Source organism: Chiloscyllium plagiosum, unplaced genomic scaffold (assembly GCF_037043375.1).
Source record: "Chiloscyllium plagiosum isolate Xiang-an unplaced genomic scaffold, Cpla_swu_hap1 HiC_scaffold_10, whole genome shotgun sequence".
In the NCBI taxonomy this organism is placed as follows: domain Eukaryota; kingdom Metazoa; phylum Chordata; class Chondrichthyes; order Orectolobiformes; family Hemiscylliidae; genus Chiloscyllium; species Chiloscyllium plagiosum.
Window position 1 is genome coordinate 30,954,106 of NW_028270148.1, and position 23,757 is coordinate 30,977,862.

The window sequence follows — 23,757 nt, forward strand, 5'->3', positions numbered from 1 at the left end:
TGAGTCGGTGCAGAGATGAATGGTTTATTGAAGCCCTTTTTGTTTATTCTGAAACAGATGATACCTCAGGCCAAAGGCCTTCATGTTTTAAAAAGAACTTGTATAATGAAAGGGGAATGGCCAGTCCTGGCAGCTGAGGTTTTTTGGTTGATAAAATCCCTGGAAACAGGTCCTTCAGCGCAGCAAGCCCCTCCTTAAAGTAACCCACCCAGACCCATTCCCCATTATCCTATATCTACCTCTGACTAAGGCACCTAACCTACACATCCCAGAACACTATGGGCAATTTAGCATGGCCAATTCACCTAACCTGTACATCTTTGGACTGTGGGAGGAAACCCACGCAGACATGGGGAGAATGTGCAAACTCCAAACAGTCACCGGAGGCTAGAATCGAACCCGGGTCTCTGGCACTGTGAGGCAGCAGTGCTAACTACTGAGCCAACGTGCCTTAGTTCAGCAGTTGTGTGTGTGAATAAAGGTCGGGTACTCTCTCTCCTTCTGCCCTTCTGATTTCGAACTGTGAGTTGCCTGTGCCATCTTTTGCTGTTGGTGCTAAAGAATGTGTGTGTTTTTGGAACAGCATCATTAAGTCGGGTTTGGATAGGATAGGTTATCAGGTATTCTATTTTCTATTCTTTGTGTTTCATATTTTGGAAATAAATTTTGTTTGTTAAAACTTGGCAGTCAATCCAGTGAATTTGCACTGGGAATATCCACTATACACCAAGCTAAACAAATAGCAAAGTTACAGTCTGGCCTGTCTGCTGAAAGGGGCCTGGCCTAGTCCATAAAAAATAGTCTTACGGAACACATTAAACTGTTGATGGCAGTTTCTCAGAAATCACATGGTAAAACATTATTACATGCCCAAATAGTCCAAATTCTTCTCAATTTTTCCAGAAAATTTTAAATATAAATTATTTTTTTAAAAAAACAATAACATAGACAACCCATGACAAAGTAATGAACTCTAATGTTTTGGATCCTTTGCATTCTCCTCACTAAGGTAGCTATTTACACTGCTCACCCTCCCATCCTTTTTTGAGCAGAAATGTGAACAATTTATGCTGTTTATTTATCACAAAATATTCCAACTTTTTTGAGTTGATTTGATTTATTATTGTCACATATACCTATATACAGTGAAAAGTTTTGTTTTGCGTGCAGTACAGGCAGATCATACTTAATGCATAAGGGTAATAGAACACTGAGGAATACAATGTTACAGCTGCAGAGAAGGTGCACAAACAGCACTGTCAATATTACATTTGAAGTTTGAAAGGTCTATTCAGAAGTCTAATAAAAGTAGGGAAGAAGCTGTTCTTGAATCTGTTGGTTCATGTGTGTCTAGCTTGGACTGAATTACTGGTAAAGATGCATTTATTTTCACATGTGAATTAGAATGACACCTATGATTAACCCTATCTATACCCGTCATGATTTTATAAACCTCAACAAGGTCACCTCTCAACCTCCTCCTTTCATATGTGAAAATAAATCCATCTTTAACAGTAATTAAATCCAAGCTAAAATTCACTTTGAGATATTGAGGTGAACCTGAACTGATATTGGTGCAATGAGCTTCCAGTTTCAGATTTTCATGTGAACCAAAGGCTAGTATGCCCCTGAGTACAATTTTATAAAGATGCCTATGACTGAGGCCAAGATGTATGTTGGTGGATGCCTGTTAATTTGCTTTATTGGTCATACCATGGTCAACAAACTGGTTTATAAAATTGGCTTTTTAATTTTGTTCTATTCTGAGAAACTATGTTTTCTTGTTAGGTTTATTTGCATGACCTAGATGAAGTAGGTACAGTGTATAATTTGTATTGCATCCTTCATTGTTTTATTTTGAAGGTAAATCCCACCATCCAGAGTGTTTGCTTGGGAGAGAATAATGTGATTGAGGAGGAGTTAAAAGCAAACGGCAATGTCACTGAGTGGGCAGGAGGTGGAGGAGGAGGTGGAGGAGCCACATTTATCTTTAAGGTGTGTATTTATAATGGCTTGATTTTTTTTTTAAAAAGGCATCCATCATTTTAACAATTAACTTTACACATTTATCAAAATGATCAAAAATTACAGGTATGTATAGCTTGGAAAGAGACTATTCAGCCCATTAAGTCAGTGCCAGTGAGAGTAGCAACCCAGCCCAAACCTGTTTTCCAGCATCGGTAATGTATGTTACTGCACTTCCTCTACATATCCAAGTTCAAAATCCCAATTATTGAACAGCCTTAAATGATACATTATTTTTAATGCTGCATTATATTTCATGCCAGGTTCTGCAAATATTAGAGAATAATGACAAATGTTTCCACTCGTCTCAGACAGGGAACATGTTTGACTCAGCATTTGGGCTAAGTTATGTAACTCCAGTTGTCTTAATCAGGAAACAGGAGAATCACAGAAGCTAGCGTGTAAGAGTGGAGCAAATGCTAGAGAATTAGAATGCCTGGCACAGATCCATATTGTCAGAACTGTGGCACATTACTGCTGAGTTTACTGCTGAGACTCGTTAGATAAGCCTAAAGTGTTCTTCCTGATAAGAAGTGTTATTACAATTGATTTAAATGAAGCTATTACAGTTTTCAGATCTTCAGTTGATATTTTCATGGGCTTAGTGTAAGTGATCACTCCTACTTCCCCTACACTCCAGAAACACCTTCTACCACCATTATCAAGTTATACAATATAATGACACAAGGACAGTAATAATTAGATCCTTCCATGCTTGAACTGGATAAGACCATACATCATAAGACATAGGAGCACAAATTGGCCAATTGAGTCTTCTCAGCAACTCATGGCTAATCCGATGATCCTCAGTTCCATTTCCTGCCTTTTCCTCAAAGCATTTGATCCGCTTACTAAAGAAAAATCTGTCTATCTCACCTGGGATGTTTTAACACTCAGTCTTCACAGCCATCTACTATAAAGAACACAACAGATCCACCAGCCTCTGAGAGAAGGAACTCCTACTCATCTCTAATAGATTTTAATGGCTGACCCCTTACTCTGAAATTGTGCCATCTGGTCCAGCACTCTCCCAAAAGCAATGATTGTCTCAAGCTCGCTAAGAATCATTTTTTGTTTCAATAAGGTCTCCTCTCATTCTTCTAAAACTCCAGTGAGTACAAGGCCAACCTACTGAACCACTTAGAGTCATAGAGCATGGAACGAGACCCTTCTGTTCAAACAGTCCATGCCAAACATAATCCCATATTAAACTAGTCCCACCTGCCTGTTCCTGGCCCAGATCCCTCCAAACCTTTCCTATTCATGTACTTATCCCGATGACTTTTAAACATTCTGATTTTACCCACATATACCACCTCCTCAGAAAGATCTTTCCATACACAAACAACCTCTTCAATAAGCAAAAACCATCCACACCCAGAATCAGTGAACTTCTCTGAATTGCCTTCAAAGCTAGTCGATCTTTCCTTAGATAAGGGTCCAAAATTGTCTGTAGTATTCTAGCTTTGGTCTGACTTGTACAGATTTAGCGAGAATTCTTCATGTTTATATTCCATTCACTTTGAAATAAAGGCACCGTCCTGTTTGTCTTTCTTATTACACACTGAACATGCTTTTTGTGATTTATGCATGAGGACCCCAAATCTCTCCATGCTGCAGCTTTCTGCAGGCTTTCTCTATTTAAATAATATTCACCTCTTCTACACTTCCTGCTGAGGTGCATAATCTTGCATTCTTCTGCGATATATTTCATCTGCGAAGTTTTTGACTACTCACTTAACCTGCCTATATCCCTCCGAAGTTTCTTTGTTGCCAGTTGCCTTCCTACTTATGTTTTATCATCCTCAAACTTGGCAATAGTACATTCCCTTCTGTCATCCAAGTTAGTAATGTATAATAGCGATCCCAACTAATGTTATACCAGGATAAGTTAGATCCCAGATGGGAACCCAATGTTATGGTTCATGATTTTATTTACTTTGATTTTAATAAAGTCTCTCTTGCTGAAACATACACAGAATGCTGAAGATTTTGTTTTAACAATAAAACAGATGTTTAGACAAAAAAGACAACAGAATAGAATCCAAATTATCTACTTATTTTACAAACTCAAAGGTTTTAAGCACACAGAAGTATAATCTTATTAATCCCAAAATACTCCCAAAGAAATAAAATAGCAGCCCAAGCCCCCTTCCAGCTAAAGTTCCCAAAAATGGCACTCATAAAATATTTGCAATGATATCCCTGTATCTAACATGTTGGTAGGTTTAAGGCACTTTGGAATTTATTTGTTAAACTGGAACTGCAACAGCTTCTTCTAGATTGGGTTGGAATATCTGGTCAGCATGGACAAGTTGGACCGAAGGGTCTGTTTCCATGTTGTACATCTCTATGACTTGACCTTCATTGAACGTAACCAATTATTTCTAGGTCTTTGTCTGATCTGAACCAACACTAACTCGTCACTCCAAGGCCCTACCCCCCCATTCTTTTTAAAAGAACTACTCTGAACAACTATCCTGTTCCAAGATCTTCACAGGACTAATACACAACCCAAATGTAAAAAATGAAACTAAAAATCTTTCATTATTGATAGTTCCCTTAACCTTAAAAAAAGATTCCAAATCCTTTGAGCCCCAATTATTTATCCTACTTACTCAAAACAATCTAAAGTGAATGCAAGTCTTTTAGTGTACAAATCCATTCACTCTAGAGCCAAGTTTCAAAATTCTGCTTAAAATAAATTGCCATGGTAGCAGAAATACTTGCAAATTAACATAAATGTCAGACACACAGGAAAACCTACCTGTTACACAGACAATATCCAGACCCAAACTCACCCCAAGTATCTCTAAAATTAATTAAAGAGCCAGTAGAAGGACGGGTACAACATTGATGATGGACTGAAAGCAGAGCAACTAGCGAACAGTTATTGTTCAGACTGAATGGAGCTGTACACTAACATTTCTCAGCAGTGGGATTAGGGCCACTCCTTTTATTGATGTACATTAATGATCAATACTCAGTTAAGCAAGGCATAATTTCAAAAATTGGTACATGTCACAGAAGTTTGAAATGTTGCCAAATCATGAGGGGTGTGGTAACAGATTTTAGGCAGACATAGAATGGAAAATAAGAAGGAATATGTGAGTTGCCAGGACTAATGGTGATATATTTTGATAAGAGAATGAGGGAAGGCAGTAGATTTAGATTTAGGTTTTATTGCCACATGTGCTCAAGTACTGGAGTACAGTGAAAGGTATACAATGTTACCATTCACAGGGCCATCTTTGGTACAAAGGGACCCGATACAAAATCTTGGGAACAAAAATAGAAAAGAAAAGAAATAAGCTAAAACGTTTATCACTACAGTTCTTAGTATAAAGTAGAAAAATACAGAAATAAAGTTAAAAGTTAAACATTATAGTCTTTTCCTAAGCCATGGGGCCTGCAGATGCTCCACACTGCCCTTCCCACATAAGGGCATGCTCTCTTCCTGCACTAGGCATGCTTTCACCCACAGTGGGCTAAGTTCTGCCCAGGTGCACCAGCCACTACACCACCAACTGTGACTTCACCACCGACCACCAACCAGGCTTATGCTGGGCCCCAGCCGCTGCCAGACTCTATCAATACTGCAGCCTCCATGACTGTGCTCTCTCCAGACAGTAAGTTAAAAAAAAAGAGAAAAAAAGAGAAAAAGGACAGAAGAGGAAAAGAAAGGAGGAAAGAAAAAAAAGCAGACAAAATGGACAAGATCCAGGCTCAAGAGCCAGGACACTGCCTACTCTGCCGCCGCCACCATCTTGAACCTTCATTGAGTGTGAGCTGAATGGGACAACTTTAAAAGGAACATAAGAACAGAGACCTGAACTGTACACAGATCCTTGCAGGTAGCACAAAACTTATGAAGTCTTTAAAGAATTATGGAATAGTTGCTTAATTAATAGAGACATGACTCCAGGAAAATGTGAACAGAATAGAACAGAATGGCAATTCATTGTCACTTGTATTTATGAAAACACATGAGATGTGCCTAGGTCTTCACAATTCAGCACCATTTTAATTACAGGAATTGTAAGAAGAAATAATTGAGACAAAGTTAGGACAAAGTTCATCTTTTTGTTCCCTCTTATGGCAGTCTGGGTTTATGGAGCTGCTATGGGACAGTACCACCCTGAGGCTGCCAGTGCAAGGATTCCTGGAATGGACCCACCACACTACCACCGCCGAAATCGATATCGAAGCCACTGCATCACCGCCATAGCGACGAAGGACAGACCGGACCCATCAAGTCATCGCCCAAGACAGCCACATTGCCGCCATAGCAACAAGGAATGAACCGAAACTCCCACGCCACCACAGCTGTAGCCATCACTGACACCGCCTCTCTACCTCCAGGAGGAATGGACCAGGCCCACCGACGATGGAGCCTTACGTAAAGCCATAACTACTATGGCCACAAAGAGCAGATATCTTGATCCACCACACTGCCGCAGCAGGCCCTCACAACCACCTTCCTCCACACAGCCACAGAAAAGAAGAGAAGGTGAACTTCGATACAGAAGAGAAATGAAGAAACAAAACAATATAAATAAACATCAAAGAAGAATGCAGCTGGCCAGGTGAGCGGGAGCATATGGACGCGGAGTCTGAACATTCCTACCCTACTACAGCCATCATCTTCAGAGTGAGTCAGCCCTTTTCCAGCTGTGAAACATGAGACTATTTCCAATGCCCATTTCCTCCATATTATTGATTCAGAAGGACGTAGGGGGCTGGGGTTGGGATTTGCAAACCTTGACATAGTTTGAGAACTGTATGGAGGTGGAAGTGGGCTGGCGGTGCTGGAGATGGTGGAAATTCAAGTTTCCTATAGGTTTCACAATGGTTTCCCCAATATCAGTGGACTTCTGTGCAGAGTCACAACTCAATGTTTTCCTGACCATGAAAAGGCTGTGTGAAAATATGTTGCAAACTTGGGAAGGGAGAGGAGATCTTTTTGTTCTCAAATTCTGAAATATTTCAGATTTCCTGACCCCATTTTTGCCTCTGCTCTGGCCATGAATATAAGCGACACAGAACATAAAAGTAAGATATGCCAAGATCCTAAAATGAACCAGATAGCACTTAGTTGGAGTATTGTTTTTCATTGTGGGACCAACATTTTAGGAAGAAGGCAAAACCTTAGAGAGAGTGCACGGAAGATTTACTAGAATGGAGCTAAGGATTTTGTCCAAAATTATAAATTATTCAAATTATGGTTTTGATAAAGTTGATTGAAGGGTTATACGAGTTTTGAGGACAGTTACTTTCATCCAGAGGGTGGCACAAGTTTGGGACAACTGTAGGAAAGATTGGCAGAGGCAGAAACCCTCACTGCATTTAGCAAGATTCATGGATATGTTCCATAATCTACAGAGCTACAAGCCAAGAACTGAAAAATAGAGTTAGGCTGTAAAATTCACTTTAGGCTGGCACATACATGATGAGCTGAATGGTCTTCTGATTTGTAAATTGCTTCATTTAACTGTGTTTGCATTGTGCTTGCATCCCTAACATGGTCCAGATGGATAATGGAGAACCAGTACCACTGCTGATAGCAGCAGGTGGAGGTGGCAAAGCCTATTTAAGTAAAGATTCCAGTTTCCCAGAAGAGATGCTCGAAACCGAGTCCACTGTTCCTGGTTTGAATGGGAGGTCAGGTGCTGCAGGTGAGTTATATCCTTAAATAGCTTCTTTTGGCATTCTAAAGAATTCACTGTGCCTTCTAGCTTTGTATCAACTGCAAATTGGCATTCTAAAGAATTCACTGTGCCTTCTATTTTTGTATCAAATGCAAATTTTGTTACCATTGTCCTATGGTGTATATTTCAGAAGGGAATTTATATTAATGACTCGAGTGCTACAATCTGAAGCGATAGGGGAGCCATCTCTTTTAAAAAAAAACCAAAGAAATCAAGTGTATAATTATTTTCATTTTTTCAAAAAAGACAAGCATTGAACAGAGATGGGTATATCCTCATTTACCTTTTGACTTTCTCGCACATTGGCCTCAGCATGTCATCTAATCAAGAGTAAAATTATAATTTAATCACCAATATAAAAGTGAATTCCATTTTTCTCTTTACAGTTAATCCAAGTACTTGAGTATTTTCAACATTCCACTAAGGTCTTGGCTTCCGGATGAAATCAGACACAAAGACTAGAGTTTGGATTTTCATTTTCTTTAGATTTGTCTTTGCTTTATATTTCACAGACATTGACAACAAGTCACAATGTAATTCAAGTGGTCGTTTTTCATGAACAAACAATGGAAGGCAACATCTTTGTGCTCAATCCTGTCCCCACTCAGTGTTCCCATAGATTCACTTTCCAGCAAGAATTAAAATTTGAAGGGATAAATGTCTGTTTTCCTTTTTTTTTGCTTCCTTTCATGCAAGCCCCAAAAATGTTTGTTTTCCTGGACCTCAGGCTCAGTTGAAGAAGTGTTTCACTTGTTATCAGAAGACTTGCTGAAATGTTCTTATATTGTGAAAATAATGTGACCTTGCAAAGCAATCACACTATAAAATTCCTTAATTTATGAAGCCTTAAATCCTTCAGCCCTTAGCCTTATTGATCTCCTTATAATTACTTCAAGCAGATTGCTGACACATTGGCGTTATATCCCATTTCACCAATTCACATCCAATTTAAAATGTCACAAACAGTCTCTCTACAAAACACTCTTCAGATATTATCTTTGATATGCCATTAACACTTGAAATCACAGGCAATTTAACTAAAACAACCGCAGCATAATATTTGTGTTTTATTGCCTCAAATACAATTTGTAGATGTTACTTAAGATGACTTAGAGTAATGTGTAATCTGTGTAACTAATCAGCTCTAAGTCAATGGCCTCAGTATAAACTCAGTTCTGTCTTTCATTCAGTGAACGACTGCAGTGTACCATTGACATGACAAATTAGGACAATGAACTCTGAACTCAGTGACCTGGATGTAAATTGGAGAATCTGCTGACATTTCAGCACTGCTTTCCCACAATGGAGAGTTCCTCATTGCAACCGGCCACAGTGTAAGGCAGATGCTGAGTGATTAGTTGCTGGAAGGATGAGTGAATAAAGATAAGATCATATGGTCACAAAGCAGCACCAGAAAAGGTTGTGGAATTGTTGAGATTCTAATTGAATCTTGGAAAGTAGGGACATTAGGGCCAGCAAGTACACACATACCTTTTCTTTTGCTCAAGTTCACCGCCTCACTTCCTCACCATATCCCTCAGTGACTTCATTTTTCAATAGCCTCTTGTATCCACTTATACTATTTGTTTTGATGGCTTATGCTGATAACTTTTATTCCACAAACTCAGAATTTTCAATGCAAAATTTGTTAATCTTGGTTTTCTTTCTTATTCCTGACTTACTAATTTATATCTTGTGTTTTTTGGATTAATGTACAAAGTTATGAAGAAATTAAAACTGTCAGGAGAAAACAAAGAGACTACAAACACATAGACAGTTTATGCAAATAGGGAACAGGCTGGCAGACTGAGTTTAAGTAGAAAGTATGAGCTTATTCACTTTGGTGATAAGAATGGAAAAGCAGAATGTGTTCTAAAAGAAATGGAACTCTTAATTGTTGATGTGCAAAATTATTTTCCTTTTATTTGTAGAAAGAACAGAGAGTAGAAGCAGTTTGGGGTCAGGATTAGAGATGGATACATCAAAATTATCATAACTATCTATGAATTCAGCACCAGAATCTTGATTATAAGTCATTGTGGAGTACTTGAAAGTGCAGGGTAAAATAGGGTTCAGTCAGCACAGCTTCATCAAGGGGAGGTCATGCCTGACAAATCTGTTAGGATTCTTTAAGGAGGTAACAAGCAATTTAGACAAAGTAGAGCCAGTAGACGTGATCTATTTGGATTTCCAGAAGGCTTTTAACAAGGTGCTGTTCAGGAAGCAGATAAATAAGAATAGAGGTTTAACTGACTGGCAGAAGGCAGAGAATGGGGATAAAGGGCTCTTTATCGGGATGGCGGCTGACAGCTAGTCGAGTTCCCCAGGGATCAGCGTTGGGATCACAACTAATTAGGTCATAAATAAATGATCTGGACAAAGGCATTATCACTAAGTTTGCAAATGACACAAAAATAGGTGGAGGAACACATAATATTGGGGGAGTAGGTAGGCTGCAGAAGAACTTGAACAGGCTAGGAGAATGGACGATAAACTGGCAGGTGGAAATCAATGTGGAAAAATGTGAGATTATGCACTTTAAGTAGAAGAATAAGGGCATAGACTATTTTCAAAATGGGGAAAGGTTTCGGAAATGGGGAAAGGCTTAGGGTTGCACAGTGGCATAACGGTCAGGGACCCAGGTTTCATTCTAGCTTTGGGTGTCTGTCTGTGTGAAGTTTATATATTCTCCCCATGTCTGTGCGGGTTTCCTCCGACTGCTCCAGTTTCCTCCCACAGTGCCAAGATATGCAGATTAGGTGATTGGTTGTGGTAAATTGCCCAGTAGAATACAGGAGTATGCAAGCTAGATAAATTAGCTAAGGTAGGGATAAAATGGGTGGGATGCTCTTCAGAGTATTGGTACAGACTCAATGGGTCAAATGGCCTCCTGCTACACTGGAGGGATTCTATGATTCTATGAAATTTGAAGCACAAAGGGACTTGGGAGTCCAAGTTCAGTATTCGCTTAAGGTTAACATGCAGTTTCAGTTGGCAATTAGGAAGACAAATACAATGATAGCATTCATTTCAAGGGGGCTAGAATACAAGAGCAGAGATGCACTGCTGAGGTTGATTAAAGCTCTAGTCAGACCGCATTCAGAATATTATGAACAGTTATGGGCTCCATATCCAAGGAACAGTGTGTTGGTATTGGACAGGTCCAGAGGAGATCTACAAGAATGATCCTGGAGATGAAGGGCTTGCCATATGAGGAGTAGTTGAAGACTCTGGGCCTGTACTTGTTGAAGTTTAGAAGGATGGGGGGACCTGATTGGAATTTACAGGATACACAGAGGCCTAGATACAGTGGACATGGAGAAGATGTTTCATTAGTAGGCGAGACTAGGATCAGAGGGCACAGCCTCAGAGAAAAAGAACAAATCTTTAGAACTGAGGTGAGGAGGAATTTCTTCAACCAGAAGGTGGTTAATCTGTGGAACACATTGCCACAAAGGGCTGTGGAGGTCAAGTCATTGAGTGTATTTAAGTCAGAGATAGATAGGTCCTTGATTGGTAAGGGGTTCAAGGGTTCCAGGAAGAAGGTAGGAGAATGGGGCTGAGAAAAATATCAAATGGTGGAGCAGAATTGATGAGCTGACTGGCCTAATTCTGCATCTATATTTTGTGATCTTCTGGTCATACCTGAGGAGGATGTACTTGCCTTGGAGATCGTACAGCAAAGGTTTGCTCGATTGCCTTCTGAGGTGAAAGGGTTGACCAATGATGAAAGGCTAAATACTTGGATTTATATTCTCTGGAGTTTAGAAGATGAGAGTTGATATAATTGAAACATGTAGTTTCTGGACGGGCGTCCCAAGATAGATACTGAGAGGTTATTCCTCCCAGATTCTAAAACAAAGAGCATAAATGAACTAATTGTTTAGGGCTGAGAAGAAATGAAGTTTCTTCAGTTAGTGCATTGTGAATCTTCAGAGTAGTCCATGTCAGAAGATTGTGGATGCCCCATTGTTGAGTATATTTAAGCCTGAGGTAGTTGGATTTTTTTGATCTCGCAGCAAACCAATGAGTATGGGGCAGTAGGCAGGAAAATGGAGTTGAGGTGATAGGTCAATCATAATCATATTGAATGGTACAGCAAGTTTGAGGGGATGTATGGTCTACTCCTGCTCGCATTACTTTTATTCTTTGGTATTAGAACGCTTCACCATCATAAAGAATTTGTATTGAAATGTTTTGTCAATCACTTGATTCAAAGAAAACAATTAAAAATATAAATGGCACCAAATGCTGGCCAGCTGAAAAAAAAAATCAAAATTCCACGACTTGAGAATAAATCAATTATCAACTCACCTTTATTTTTCAATATACATTTTTTCAAAATATTCATAATTCACTGTTTTGCAATGATTTGAGGCTTTGCTGATTTGGAATAGACATGATTCCATGCAAAAAGTGCATCATGGACAGTGATTTACAGTGACTGAATAATCAAGGTTATTATTTAAAATAAAATCATTAAACACTGGTGCTATGGGATTGAATTCCACAATCCCAGAGACAAGTCACAGACTAGTGGCTACAAGACCAGGTCAGAGACTAAGAATTTTGCACTGAGTAATTCATCTCCTGACCTCTGCGGCAGACAAAACACGAGTCAGCAGAGTGATGAAGTGTTCGCCAATTGCCAGGATGGGTGGCGCTCCAAAACTCAAGAGGTTCCACACCATCCAGGCAAAAGTAGTCTGCTTAATGGGCACCTCCCCAACCATGTTAAACGTTTATTCCCTCCACCACCCAGTGCACAGTGCCTGTGGTGTATATGAAGGTGCACTGCAGCACTAGCCAAGGCTTCTCTGCCAGCTTCGTTCTAACCCATGACCATAACTGCACTAGAGGAACCATGGCAGCAAATGGGAACAACATCACCCACAAGGACCCCTCTAAGTCATGTGTCATCTTAGTTTGGAAATATAACACCATTCCTTCACTGACACCAGGTCAAAAACTCCTCAACACTACAGATTCCAGAAGGTGTCTTATCACCACCTTCTCAAGACAATTAGGGATCAACCCCAGCAATGCCCACAAACCATGAATCTTGTTTTTCATTAAATGCCTAACCTTATTTTATCTAAAGTTTATTGCAAAGTAATTACAGCATGAACTCAGTTGTTTGGACCATCCAGCCTGTGGTGATGTTTACTTTTCACTTGAGTATTGTCCCTGGAAATTAATACACAAGCCATCCCGGAGCAGGTGCTGTGATATATCGGCCTCCATAACAACCTATGCGTGTTTGTACGCTGCTTTTCAGTTAAGTGCACAAATAATCAGCTTGGTTGGGAGTGCAAGAGCTGGTGCTTATGAGATTCCAACACTTCCTGGGCCTCCCTCAGAATTATTGTGTCCTGTCCCCTCCTCCTGTTCCCCCAAGTAACCAAAGTTTTGCAGAAATGGAAGAAAAGCCTCTTTATGATAATAAGATCTTTAAAAATATTCTTGCCATCTGCTTTCACATAATGCCCTAAGGGTTCTAAATTTCAGAGCAGTAGATAATATCACATCTTGAACCTTTCCTTCTTCAGTCTACCTTCACTGTGCTCTTTATGCCCAGTGAGGAGGAACTCCATGACATCATCACAAGGTTACTCCAGAATCTGAAACAATATGCCGAACAGACAGCCTTCCTGCCTGGAGGACAATTGAGGGTAACCAATAAGGGTAACTAATAAAGCCTCATTCCTCCACTACTAATACTTAACCAGCAGCCAGTGGGGCCCAGTGAGATGATGAACAGAAAAGCTCTGATGCTTAGGCCTGGAACCTGGTAGGTGGAGCTCTCTTTGCAGCCACACAAGCAATCAGCAGCAAGGAGGAACTGACCTGGAGTAAGGTCCTCCTTCCTTTTCACTCTACCTTGGTACATGTGACAACAATAAATCAAACTCATTAAACTCAAACTCAAATTGAACTTCCACCTCTTCTCAAGGGATTCTGCCCTCTGAAGCCCGAGGTAACCAGTCCCACTAACCTTCTTTTCTTGCTCCATCATCAATCCTTGTTTTAGGCTACCATGTAGTACCAGAGCAGCCAGCACTCTTGGTGGCACTGCTAATACAGGATTGGCTCTGATTGGCTGGCAGCTTCTCATCCAATCACACCAGGATTTCAAGGGGAATATATATCTCAGATGAACCAGAACCCTAACAGTATAAAGATAAATGCCTGACCGGGTCCTAATTCCGTCAGACCATCCAAAAATGCCTGTGAGCTGTTGTCAATGGCATTCCATTACATTGTAACCCTGTTGTAGGTAAGCTGGTGAAGGAAAAATCTTTGCAATTATTCTGTATGACATTGGTGCAATAATATCATTAACAGCTTTTTGGAGCTTAAGCCATACGAGGCTGAACACCAGTCTAGTGCAAACTGTTAACATTTATTGTCTATATGCATAAACCTAGTGGAGCAATTATGGATTTCTGTGAGAAGAAAGAACATAATTTTGTGTTTCAGTAATAAGAGAAAACAAATATTACTCCACTCACTTTGTGCTGTTAACCTTCTCTAAGCACTGATCAACTCTTTAATTTCATCCAGGCTTAATAACAATTCTGAAATTTGAAAAAGAATTGCATCATTCCAAATTTTGACATTTTACATTTCAAAATAGCGACAGCTTCATAAAAATCCATGACATTTTATTGGTGTGCATTTGGTGAATAACATTTCTCCTGCTTCCTGTCCTTCCTGTTTCTTGATAATATCAATGGCATTGCTCAAAACTGCTGTACTGATCACATGCACTACCTTATGGTTCTAGCCACAGATATGAAATGCCCATTAAGGACAACCAGACCCATTACCTTAACATATTGCTTGTACCTCACTGGACAGTAAGGCTGTCAAAAGGATTTGAATCTCACAACCTGAGGACATCTCAAAGTGCTTTCCCGCTAGTGAGAGTTATTTGACATGTGGTCACTCTTGTAACTCAAAGAAACACAGCAGTCGATTTGCACTCAGCACTATCTCACAAACCACAATCAGGTAAATCACCAGATGATTTAATGTGCGTGGGGTTTGTCAGATAGATGTTGGCAATGGCAGCCTACATTTCTTGGGAAAAGCATTAGAGAATCCTTTTCATTCAGATTGGGCCTTGGTTTAATTGCTTCATCCAAAAGCCAAAAACCCAACAGTGGTAGCAGTCTTGCAGCCTGTAATTTTCTGAAGAGACCGAAAACTCTGTTATTGAGCCAGAACGAGCACCATTAAAAATATTCCAGATGTAGGAGCAAACATAGTTTGATACTGGTTTATGTTTGGTCAGTTTGAGCTCTTAAAACTAAAGTCAATGCCCCCAAATAAAGAAAAAATCTGAATATTGGTCAGAGGAGAAACCCTAAATGGATATAGATCCATAGCAGAAGCAACCTCCTCAACTGGGTCTTCATGGTTGAAGATACTTGGCTTATGAACAGAAAATCCAAATTAGAAGCAGAAGTAAGCTGATCAACTATTTGATGTGATCATGAGTGATCTTATTATGATCTCTATTTTCCTGAGTATTCCCATACCATTTTACTTCATTGTCAGTCAAAACTATTTCTAACTCAGCCTAACAAAAAGAAATACCTCTATTTCTACTGCTGTCTAGGACAGAAAGTTCTCCAAAAAAACAATTCTTATATGTGTCCTAAATGGGAGACTCCCTAATTCTAGTCTCTCCCGTAAAGGGAAAAAACCTTTCTGTATCAGCCCTGTCAAGGCCCCTCAGCATCTTGTATGTTTCAGTAAGATCATCTCTCATTCTTTGAAACTCCAATAGATGCAGGCCTAATGTTTCCTCATAAGACAACCCCTTCATCAGGAATCAGTCCAGTGAATCTTTTTTGCAATTATGTCCTTTCTTAAGTAAGACCATAAAGACTGCAGGTATCTCAGTAATTCCCTAAGCAATTGTCACAAATCTTCCTTATTTTGATATTTTTGCTCCTCCAACACCAAACAACAACATCTCATAATCACGTTCTGTATAGCAGAGTTCTGCAAATCTCAACCCATTTAAGTAATATGGTCCTTTTCAGATTCCCAATTTTCCACATTTATTGTCCACTGTCATAAACTATATATATCCCTTTTCAGAGTTATTATGTCCTCTTCCCAATTTATTCTCCTATCTTTGTGCCATTAACAAATTCAGCAATCATACATTCAGTGCTTTCATTGATATAGACTGCAAATAGTACTGGCCCCAGCACCATTCCCATATTATTAAACTACAGAGGGTTCAGAAGAGATTTATCAAGATGTTGGAAGGTCTGAGTTATAAAGAAAGGCTGGACAGGATGGAGCATAGGAGATTGAAGGATGACCTTATAGAGATTAATAAAATCATAAGGGTCATAGTTAAGGTGAATGGCAGGTGTCTTTACCCTAGGGTGGGGGATTACAAGACCAGGGGGCATATTTTTAAGGTGAGAGGAGACACGAGGGGCAATTTCTTTACACAGTTGGTAGTTTGTGTGTGGATTGATTTCCTGAGGAAGTAGTAGATGCAGGCAAAATTATAAGGTTTAAAAGACATTTAGGTAAGTACATGAGTGAGGAAAGGTTTGGAGGGATATGGACCAGGAGCAGGCAGGTGGGGCTAGTTTACTTTGGGGTGATGTTTGGCACGGACTGGTTGAACCAAAGGGTCTTTTTCTGTCCTGTATGACTCTATAACATCTACAGGCCCCCTTTTGTCCACTTTGTTTTCTCCTTTGTCAAAGAACTCTGAAAACAGTCAAACATGATTTGTCTTTCATAAAAATATGTCGATTCTACCTGATTGAAAATTTTTGAAAGTTCTGGAATATGAATAGATTCTTGAGTTTTCTCCATCACGGATGTTAAGCTGACTGGCCTGTAGTTTCCTGCTTTTTGTCTTACATGACCAACCAGATATAATTATGGCATTACACTGAGACAGTTTTAGATGATTCTGTAGAATCCTTGGAAAAATGGCCACAATTTGAAAAACTCCCAGGGGAATGTATTCTTTCACTGTCATGGCTCACATTCAAAGAATAACTATTTTGAATGCTTAATCCAAAAACTGCCAGCACCTGTGAAACCATATTTTAGCAAGAGTATTCTTCAGGCAGAGGAAGGGATCAAATAGAATAAAATAATTTCACGAAGGCTTTGAATCAATTAAAGTGGGGCCTTTACCATATTATTAATGCACTAGATGAAAAGCTGCAGCTGTAGTAGTCTGCATCTGTAATCATCGCAATTCACTTTTCAAATTCATGAAAAGCACAATCCATTGATGTCATGACACATCTAACAACTAAATTATTGTTAAAACTTGACTTTTAATCTTTTAATTTTGAATTATACATTTTGTGAATTATAGCCAAAATTCATCACCTCAAATTGCTAAGTAGCTTGCTACTAGCAGCAGTGACAAATCTTTCTCTCTCTCTCTCTCTCTCTCTCTCACACACACACACACACACATACACACACACACACACATGGCAACACTGACACTATTGAAAGTTATTGTCTATTGTTTTCTAATTCATATCAATTATTTTTTAACTGCATCTTAAACTGCCTTAGCCTAACATTTTAATTTCGCACCACCTATATTGATTGCACTACATCAGAAATGCTGTCCTTTCAAAGATATCTTTTATTATAATTGCAGCACTTAAAGAAACTGATTGTGGAAATGCTTCATATGATACAGTTAAGGAAAAAACTACTTTATCTCGTCTGATGTGTACAAGGAAGCCTGGTCGATTATCAACAAGAGTACATCTCTTGTAGTCAGAACATTAATGAATTCAGGAAGCTCAGTCAGCCATTAAATTGATTGTGCACTGCCTATTCATTTTAACAAATGTCAAAGAGACCGAGTGAAATGTGAAATACGAAACAATTTATTGTTTCAGTTATTGTTATTCAAATTATTATAATGAATTCATTAAGAGTGTTCTTTTTAATAATTCCTATCAATGATACCACATGCAATGATTGTCTAACCCCCGTCTTGTGACAAAGTGTTGAATGGAGGCCAGACAGTTCCTCATTTGGATAATAGGAAGAAAAGAGGCAAAATAAGAGGGGGAATCACATTAGTGAACATTACTGTCTTGGGTTCCAGATGAATTGGCACTGTCTGTCCTTTGTTACCTCATCCAACTTGCATGTTACAATGAACAAGTCTAAACTGTGATCAGTCGACAAACAACTGAATCCTGTCCATAGCCAACTGTCATCCAGAACATTCCTATTGATGATCATTGTGCCATAGAACTCACTGGACAGTGATCAAATATTGATTTGTCCTAGAGATGTGGGCATTTTTGGCCAGGTTAGCATTTACCACCCATCCTTAATTGCCCTTCAAGGTGGCAGCAAGCCACATTCTTGAACTGCTGGTGTTCACGTAGTGTAGATACACTCACAACATTGGCAAAAGTGAGGACTGCAGATGCTGGAGATCAGAGTCAAGATTAGAGTGGTCAGGCAGCATCCGAGGAGCAGGAAAATCGACATTTTGGGCAGGAGCCCTCTAGCAGTTTTATTTTGCCCTCTTATTTCTTCCCTCTTATTTTGCCTCTTTTCTTCCTTTTATCCAAATGAGGAACTGTCTGGCCTCCATTCAACACTTTGTCACAAGACAGGGGTTAGACAATCATTTCATGTGGTATCATTGATAGAAATTATTAAAAATAACACTCTTAATGTATTCATTATAATAATCTGAATAATTATAACATTCCTGATGAAGGGGTCCTGCCTGAAACATCAATTTTCTTGCTCCTCGGATGCTGCCTGACTTGCTGTGCTTTTCCAGCACCACTCTAATCTTGACACTCACAACATTGTCAGGGGTAAATAAGACAAAGAAAAAAGAATGCTGTTAACCTGAAGCAAAAACAGAAACTGCTAGACAAACACAGCAAGTTTGATAACATCTGTGGAGAGAAAATAGAGTTAATATTTCCAATCCAGTGACCCTTCTTAAGAGACTGTCAAGAAAATAGTTCCCGGATTCTGACATAGCAGCAGAGAAGAAACAATAATGCTATGCAAAATCAGGTTGGTAAGTGACTTCAAAGGGGACTCGAGGCAGATGGTGTTCCCATTGTGCTGCCCTTGGTATTCTAGGTGGTCCATTATAGGCCTCTTCTGCCATACATCTCCTAATTTAGCACAGACCAGGGGATTATATCTGATATCTAATGTTTTTCCAGCTTTAGATACACAAAGCAATCGATTCATTATTTTTAAAATGTGATCAGTTGTGTTGTGGTAAACATGGCAGCCTATTTAGTCAAAGCAAGACCCCAGAACAGGGGTCTTAGATAAATGAATAGGTAATAGCTGTATAGAACTTTAGATAGATCACATTTGCAATATTGCATATAATATTCTGATCACCAAATTGCCAGAAGACGTAACGGCTTTGGATAGGGTACAGGGTACAGAAAAGGTTTACCAGGATGTTGCCTGGTTTAGAGGTTATTAGCTATAAGGAGAAATAGGACAATACATGTTTATGAGAGGCTTGGATATAATGGATACTCAGAGTCTTTTTCCCAGAGTAGGAATGTCAATTACTAGCAGACATAGGTTTAGGGGAAAAGGGAAAAGTTTAAAGGCAATGTAAGAGGAAAGATTTTTACACCAAGGGTGATAAGTCCTTGGAATGTGCTGCCAGGGAGATAGTAAAAACAGACACAACAGCAATGTTTAAGCGGTATCTTGGCAGGTGTATGAATAGGTAGAGAATAGAGGGATACAGATAGTGTAGAGGCAAAACGTTTGTAGATTCAAAAAGCATCATGGGTTGGCACAGGCTTGGTGGGCCAAAGGGCCTGTTCCTGTGCTGTACTCTTCCTTGTTCTTTATTCTTGAATACATAGACTTTTGTGTCACAATAGGCAGTTTATATGGAAAATGATAGATTGAGATTATTTTTATTGATGATCCACACAACAGAAATAAAATTGCAGTAAACAAAAGCTGTGCTGGAAATAAATGAGTCCTAAGATGGGAAATTATGCAAACTATCTATTTTAGACTGTACCACGAATATAATATATGGAGACCATTTGGGTTCCACTTTTATTCCTGTATTTATTTTCCCTTTGATGTTTCTCTACAGGGGGGGGTGGTGGTTGGAGTGACATCACTATCCCACCATGGTCTGGCAAATCACTGACCGAAGGAGCTGAAGGTGGACAATCCTGCCCACAGGCCATCAAGAAGTGGGGCTGGATAACACATGGAGGTTTCGGAGGAGGAGGAGGAGCTTGTACGGCAGGAGGAGGTGGTGGAGGCTATATAGGTTGGTTATGTTTTATTGTTTTCAAACATACATTATTACGATGGAATATAATTACAGTGATGAGCAGAGTAGATTTTCTGATTGGATGTTAGTTTGGAACTGTATCATCCTGACCACTTGTTTGATCGTTTTCAAACTGACTTTGCACTTTATTGCAGCATCATCTCTATTTATGTACCCATCAGTCCATTTTCAACACTGCCTTGCAACATCACATTGAAGAGTCGAAAAGAGTGGCACTGGAAAAGCACAGCAGGTCAGGCAGCATCCGAGGAGCCGTCCTGGTGAAGGGCTTATGCCCAAAACGTCGACTCTCCTGCTCCTCGGATGCTGCCTGACTTGCTGTGATTTTCCAGCGCCACCCTTTTTGACTCTGACTCTCCAGCATCTGCAGTCCTTGCTTACTCCAACATCACATGGAAGATGAGATCTTGAGGGCAAAACATTGAACTTGAGGCTAAAACATGAAATGCTTTCAAGAAAGATTTAGATGTAATTCTCAGGGCTGAAGAGATCAAAGGATAGGGAGAAAGCAGAAACAGAGCACTGAGTTGGATCATCAGACATGATTATATTGAATGGTGGACAATAAAACGGCCAACTCCTGCTCCTATTTTCGATGTTTCGAATTTTCAGTGATGGATAAATTTTAATTGCGTGTGGCTATTTAAGGGAAAATGGCAATACATGGGCATAGGAAATGTCTGTGCTCCTCATAAAACTTTCAGGTATTTGAATCTATATGTCAGCCTTTGTCTTTTATCAGCCTTTGTTACAAAATTACCTGGCAAAAGGTAATGACTGGCATTATGAGTGTGCATCTAGATAATCCGACTGTGCCTAACCAAGTCATAGAGTCATGTAGCATGGAAACAGATCCTTCAGTCCAACTCGTCCATGCCAACAAAGTTTCCCAAACTAAACTAGTCCCACTTGCCTGTGTTTGGCCCATATCCCTCTAAACCTTCCTATTCATGTACCTGTCCAATGTCTTTTAAATGCTGTAACTGTACATACATCTACCACTTCCCCTAGCAGTTCATTTCACATACGAACCATCCTGTGTATGAAAAAGTCATCACTCAGATCCCCTTTAAATCTTTTTCCTCTAACCTTAAAATTATGCCCTCTAGTTTGAAAGTCCCTTTTTTAAATGTCTTTTGTGCCTTGCTGTTTAGGGTAGACACAAAGGCAAGAATTGTCTTCTGCACTCTGTCAGTGAAGGATAACATTTGCTGAGTTGACACAACATAATGAGCAAAGAGCAGTCTCCAATAGCAGACAAGGGTCTTGGACACAGTCAGTCAGCCATGTAGAGAGGGCAGAATCAGGATGCTTTCCAAGAAAAGAGCTGGGAGCTGAATGTTGAGCAGTGAGAGAAGACATTGCAGGCAATAGTGGGAGGGAGCAAGGTTGTGAGGTGGATGTCTTATACTGAGCAAGTTATTCTAGAAATGGATTTTGCTAAGACAGAGCTAGAATTGGATGTGAGGAATGTCATGGGGCAGGTAATTAATGAGGTGACTTTGGTAAGATACAACAAGAAATTTCACTGGGTTTAGCAGTGAGAATCCCTCCAAAAAATCTGATACAACTCACACTGATTCAAAAAGTAAGATTCAGCCCTGAGGCACAAACCTGAAATCATATTGATGAAAATCTATGAGGAATACTTCTAATCAGGATATTTCCAGGCAGAGGCATACCCCTTAGCGGTGACTCTCTAAAACAGATTGCACTACAGCAAACAGGCACATTTCAAGGCTGCCATCTATCACAAGGACCCTTGTAATATAGTGCTGAATCTTTCTCTATTTGGCTCATTGTATCTGCAGTGAGTCTTTGGATTTTTTTTTTTGTTCTAAGGCCTAGTGAGAAACTCATAATGCTGCTTATCAAAAGCAGCAAAGATGGAGTGAGATGTTCCCAATCACACTGGACCTTCCATCTGATTCTGTTCCAAATTGTACCAGGAACTTAGAGCATGGATCAGTACTTGGGGCTACGATGTTGTGGCCATAACGGAGACTTGGGTTTCACAGAGGCAGGAATGGTTGCTTGATGTTCCAGGGTTTAGAACGTTTAATAAGAACAAGGAGGGTGGAAAAAGAGGAAGGGGTATAGCATTGCTAATCAGAGAGTGCATCACAGCTACAGAAATGAAGGTTGTTGAGGAAGGTTTGTCTAGTGAGTAGAAGTTAGGAACAGCAAGGGATCAGCCACCGCATTGGGGGTTTTCTACAGACCACCTAATAGCAGGAGAGAGATTGAAGAACTCATAGGCGGGCAGATTCTGGAAAATTGCAGAAGTAGCAGGGTTGTTGTTATGGGTGATTTCAACTTTCCCAATATTGACTGGAACCTCCTAAGTGCAGATGGTTTGGATGGAGCTGTTTTTGTCAGGTGTGTTCAGGAGGGTTTCCTTACTCAGTATGTAGACAGACCGACGAGGGGAGAGGTCATTTTGGACTTGGTGGTTGGCAATGAACCAGGACAGGTCTCAGATCTTGTGGTGGGAGAGCACTTTGGTGAAAGTGATCACAACTGCCTCACATTTAGCATAGCCATGGAGAGTGAAAGGAGCAGTTACCGAGGGAAGATATTTAATTGGGGAAAAGGAAATTATGACGCTATCAGACAGGAGTTGGGAAGTACAGACTGGGAGCAATTGTTCCACAGAAAGGGCTTAGCAGACATGTGGAGACTATTTAAGGAGCAGTTGTTGCGAGTGATGCACAAATTTGTTCCTCTGAGACAGGTAAGAAAGGGTAAGATTAAGGAACCTTGGATGATGAGAATAGAGGAACTTCTTGTCAAAAGGAAGAAGGCAGCTTATGTAAGATGGAGGAAGCAAGGATCTAGCACAGCTTTAGAGGATTACAGGCTTGCTAGAAAGGAGCTCAGAAATGGACAGAGGAGAGCCAGGAGGGAGCACAAAAAAGACTTGGCAAGAAGGATTAGGGAGAACCCAAAGGCATTTTACATAAGTGAGGAATAAGAGAATGATCAGGGAGAAGGTAGGGCCGATCAGGGATAGCGGAGGGAACTTGTGCGTGGAGTCTGAGCAGATAGAGGTAGCCCTAAATGAGTTTTTTGCTTCAGTTTTCACCAAGGAAAGGGAACTTGTTGTAAATGAAAACTTTGAGGAGCTGGGATACAGTCTTGACCGGATCAAGATTGATGAAGTTGATATGCTGGAAATTTGGCCAGGGTCAGACCAAATTTATTCTAGGCTGCTCCGGGAAGTGAGAGAGGAGGTTGCCAAACCGCAGGCAAGGATATTTACCTCCTTACTCTCCACGGGAGTCGTACCGGAGGATTGGAAGGAGGCGAATGTTGTTCCTCTTTTCAAGAAGGGTAATAGGGAAATCCCTGGCAATTACAGACCAGTCAGTCTTATATCTGTGGTCAGCAAAGTTTTGGAAAGAATTCTGAGGGATAGGATTTATGACTATTTGGCAAAGCATAGTGTGATTAAAGGCAGTTAGCATGGCTTTGTAAGAGGCAGGTCATGCCTCACAAATCTTACTGAGTTCTTTGAGGAAGTGTCAAGACAGGTCGATGAAGTCGAGCAGGGGATGCAGTGTATGCGGACTTCAGCAAGGCATTTGATAAGGTTCCCCATGGTAGGCTTATTCATAAAGTCAGGAAGTATGGGATATAGGGAGATTTGGCTATCTGGATTCAGAATTGGCTGGCTGACAG

At 40.0% G+C, this 23,757-nt stretch overlaps 2 protein-coding genes across 2 annotated transcripts in view; one reads left to right on the top strand and one right to left on the bottom strand.

Moving 5' to 3' along the window:
* Positions 1 to 23,757, top strand: part of LOC122552709 (ALK tyrosine kinase receptor-like) — a 1,076,775-nt gene that overhangs the window by 944,845 nt on the left and 108,173 nt on the right. The window contains exons 14-16 of the mRNA XM_087991243.1: positions 1,864 to 1,995; positions 7,556 to 7,700; positions 19,870 to 20,052. Coding sequence (XP_087847369.1) covers positions 1,864 to 1,995; positions 7,556 to 7,700; positions 19,870 to 20,052 — 460 coding nt within the window. The remainder of the gene's footprint in view (positions 1 to 1,863; positions 1,996 to 7,555; positions 7,701 to 19,869; positions 20,053 to 23,757) is intronic.
* The window catches only part of LOC122552711 (CAP-Gly domain-containing linker protein 4-like), a 433,681-nt gene that overhangs the window by 4,307 nt on the left and 405,617 nt on the right, over positions 1 to 23,757 (bottom strand). The gene's annotated exons all lie outside the window — the stretch shown is intronic.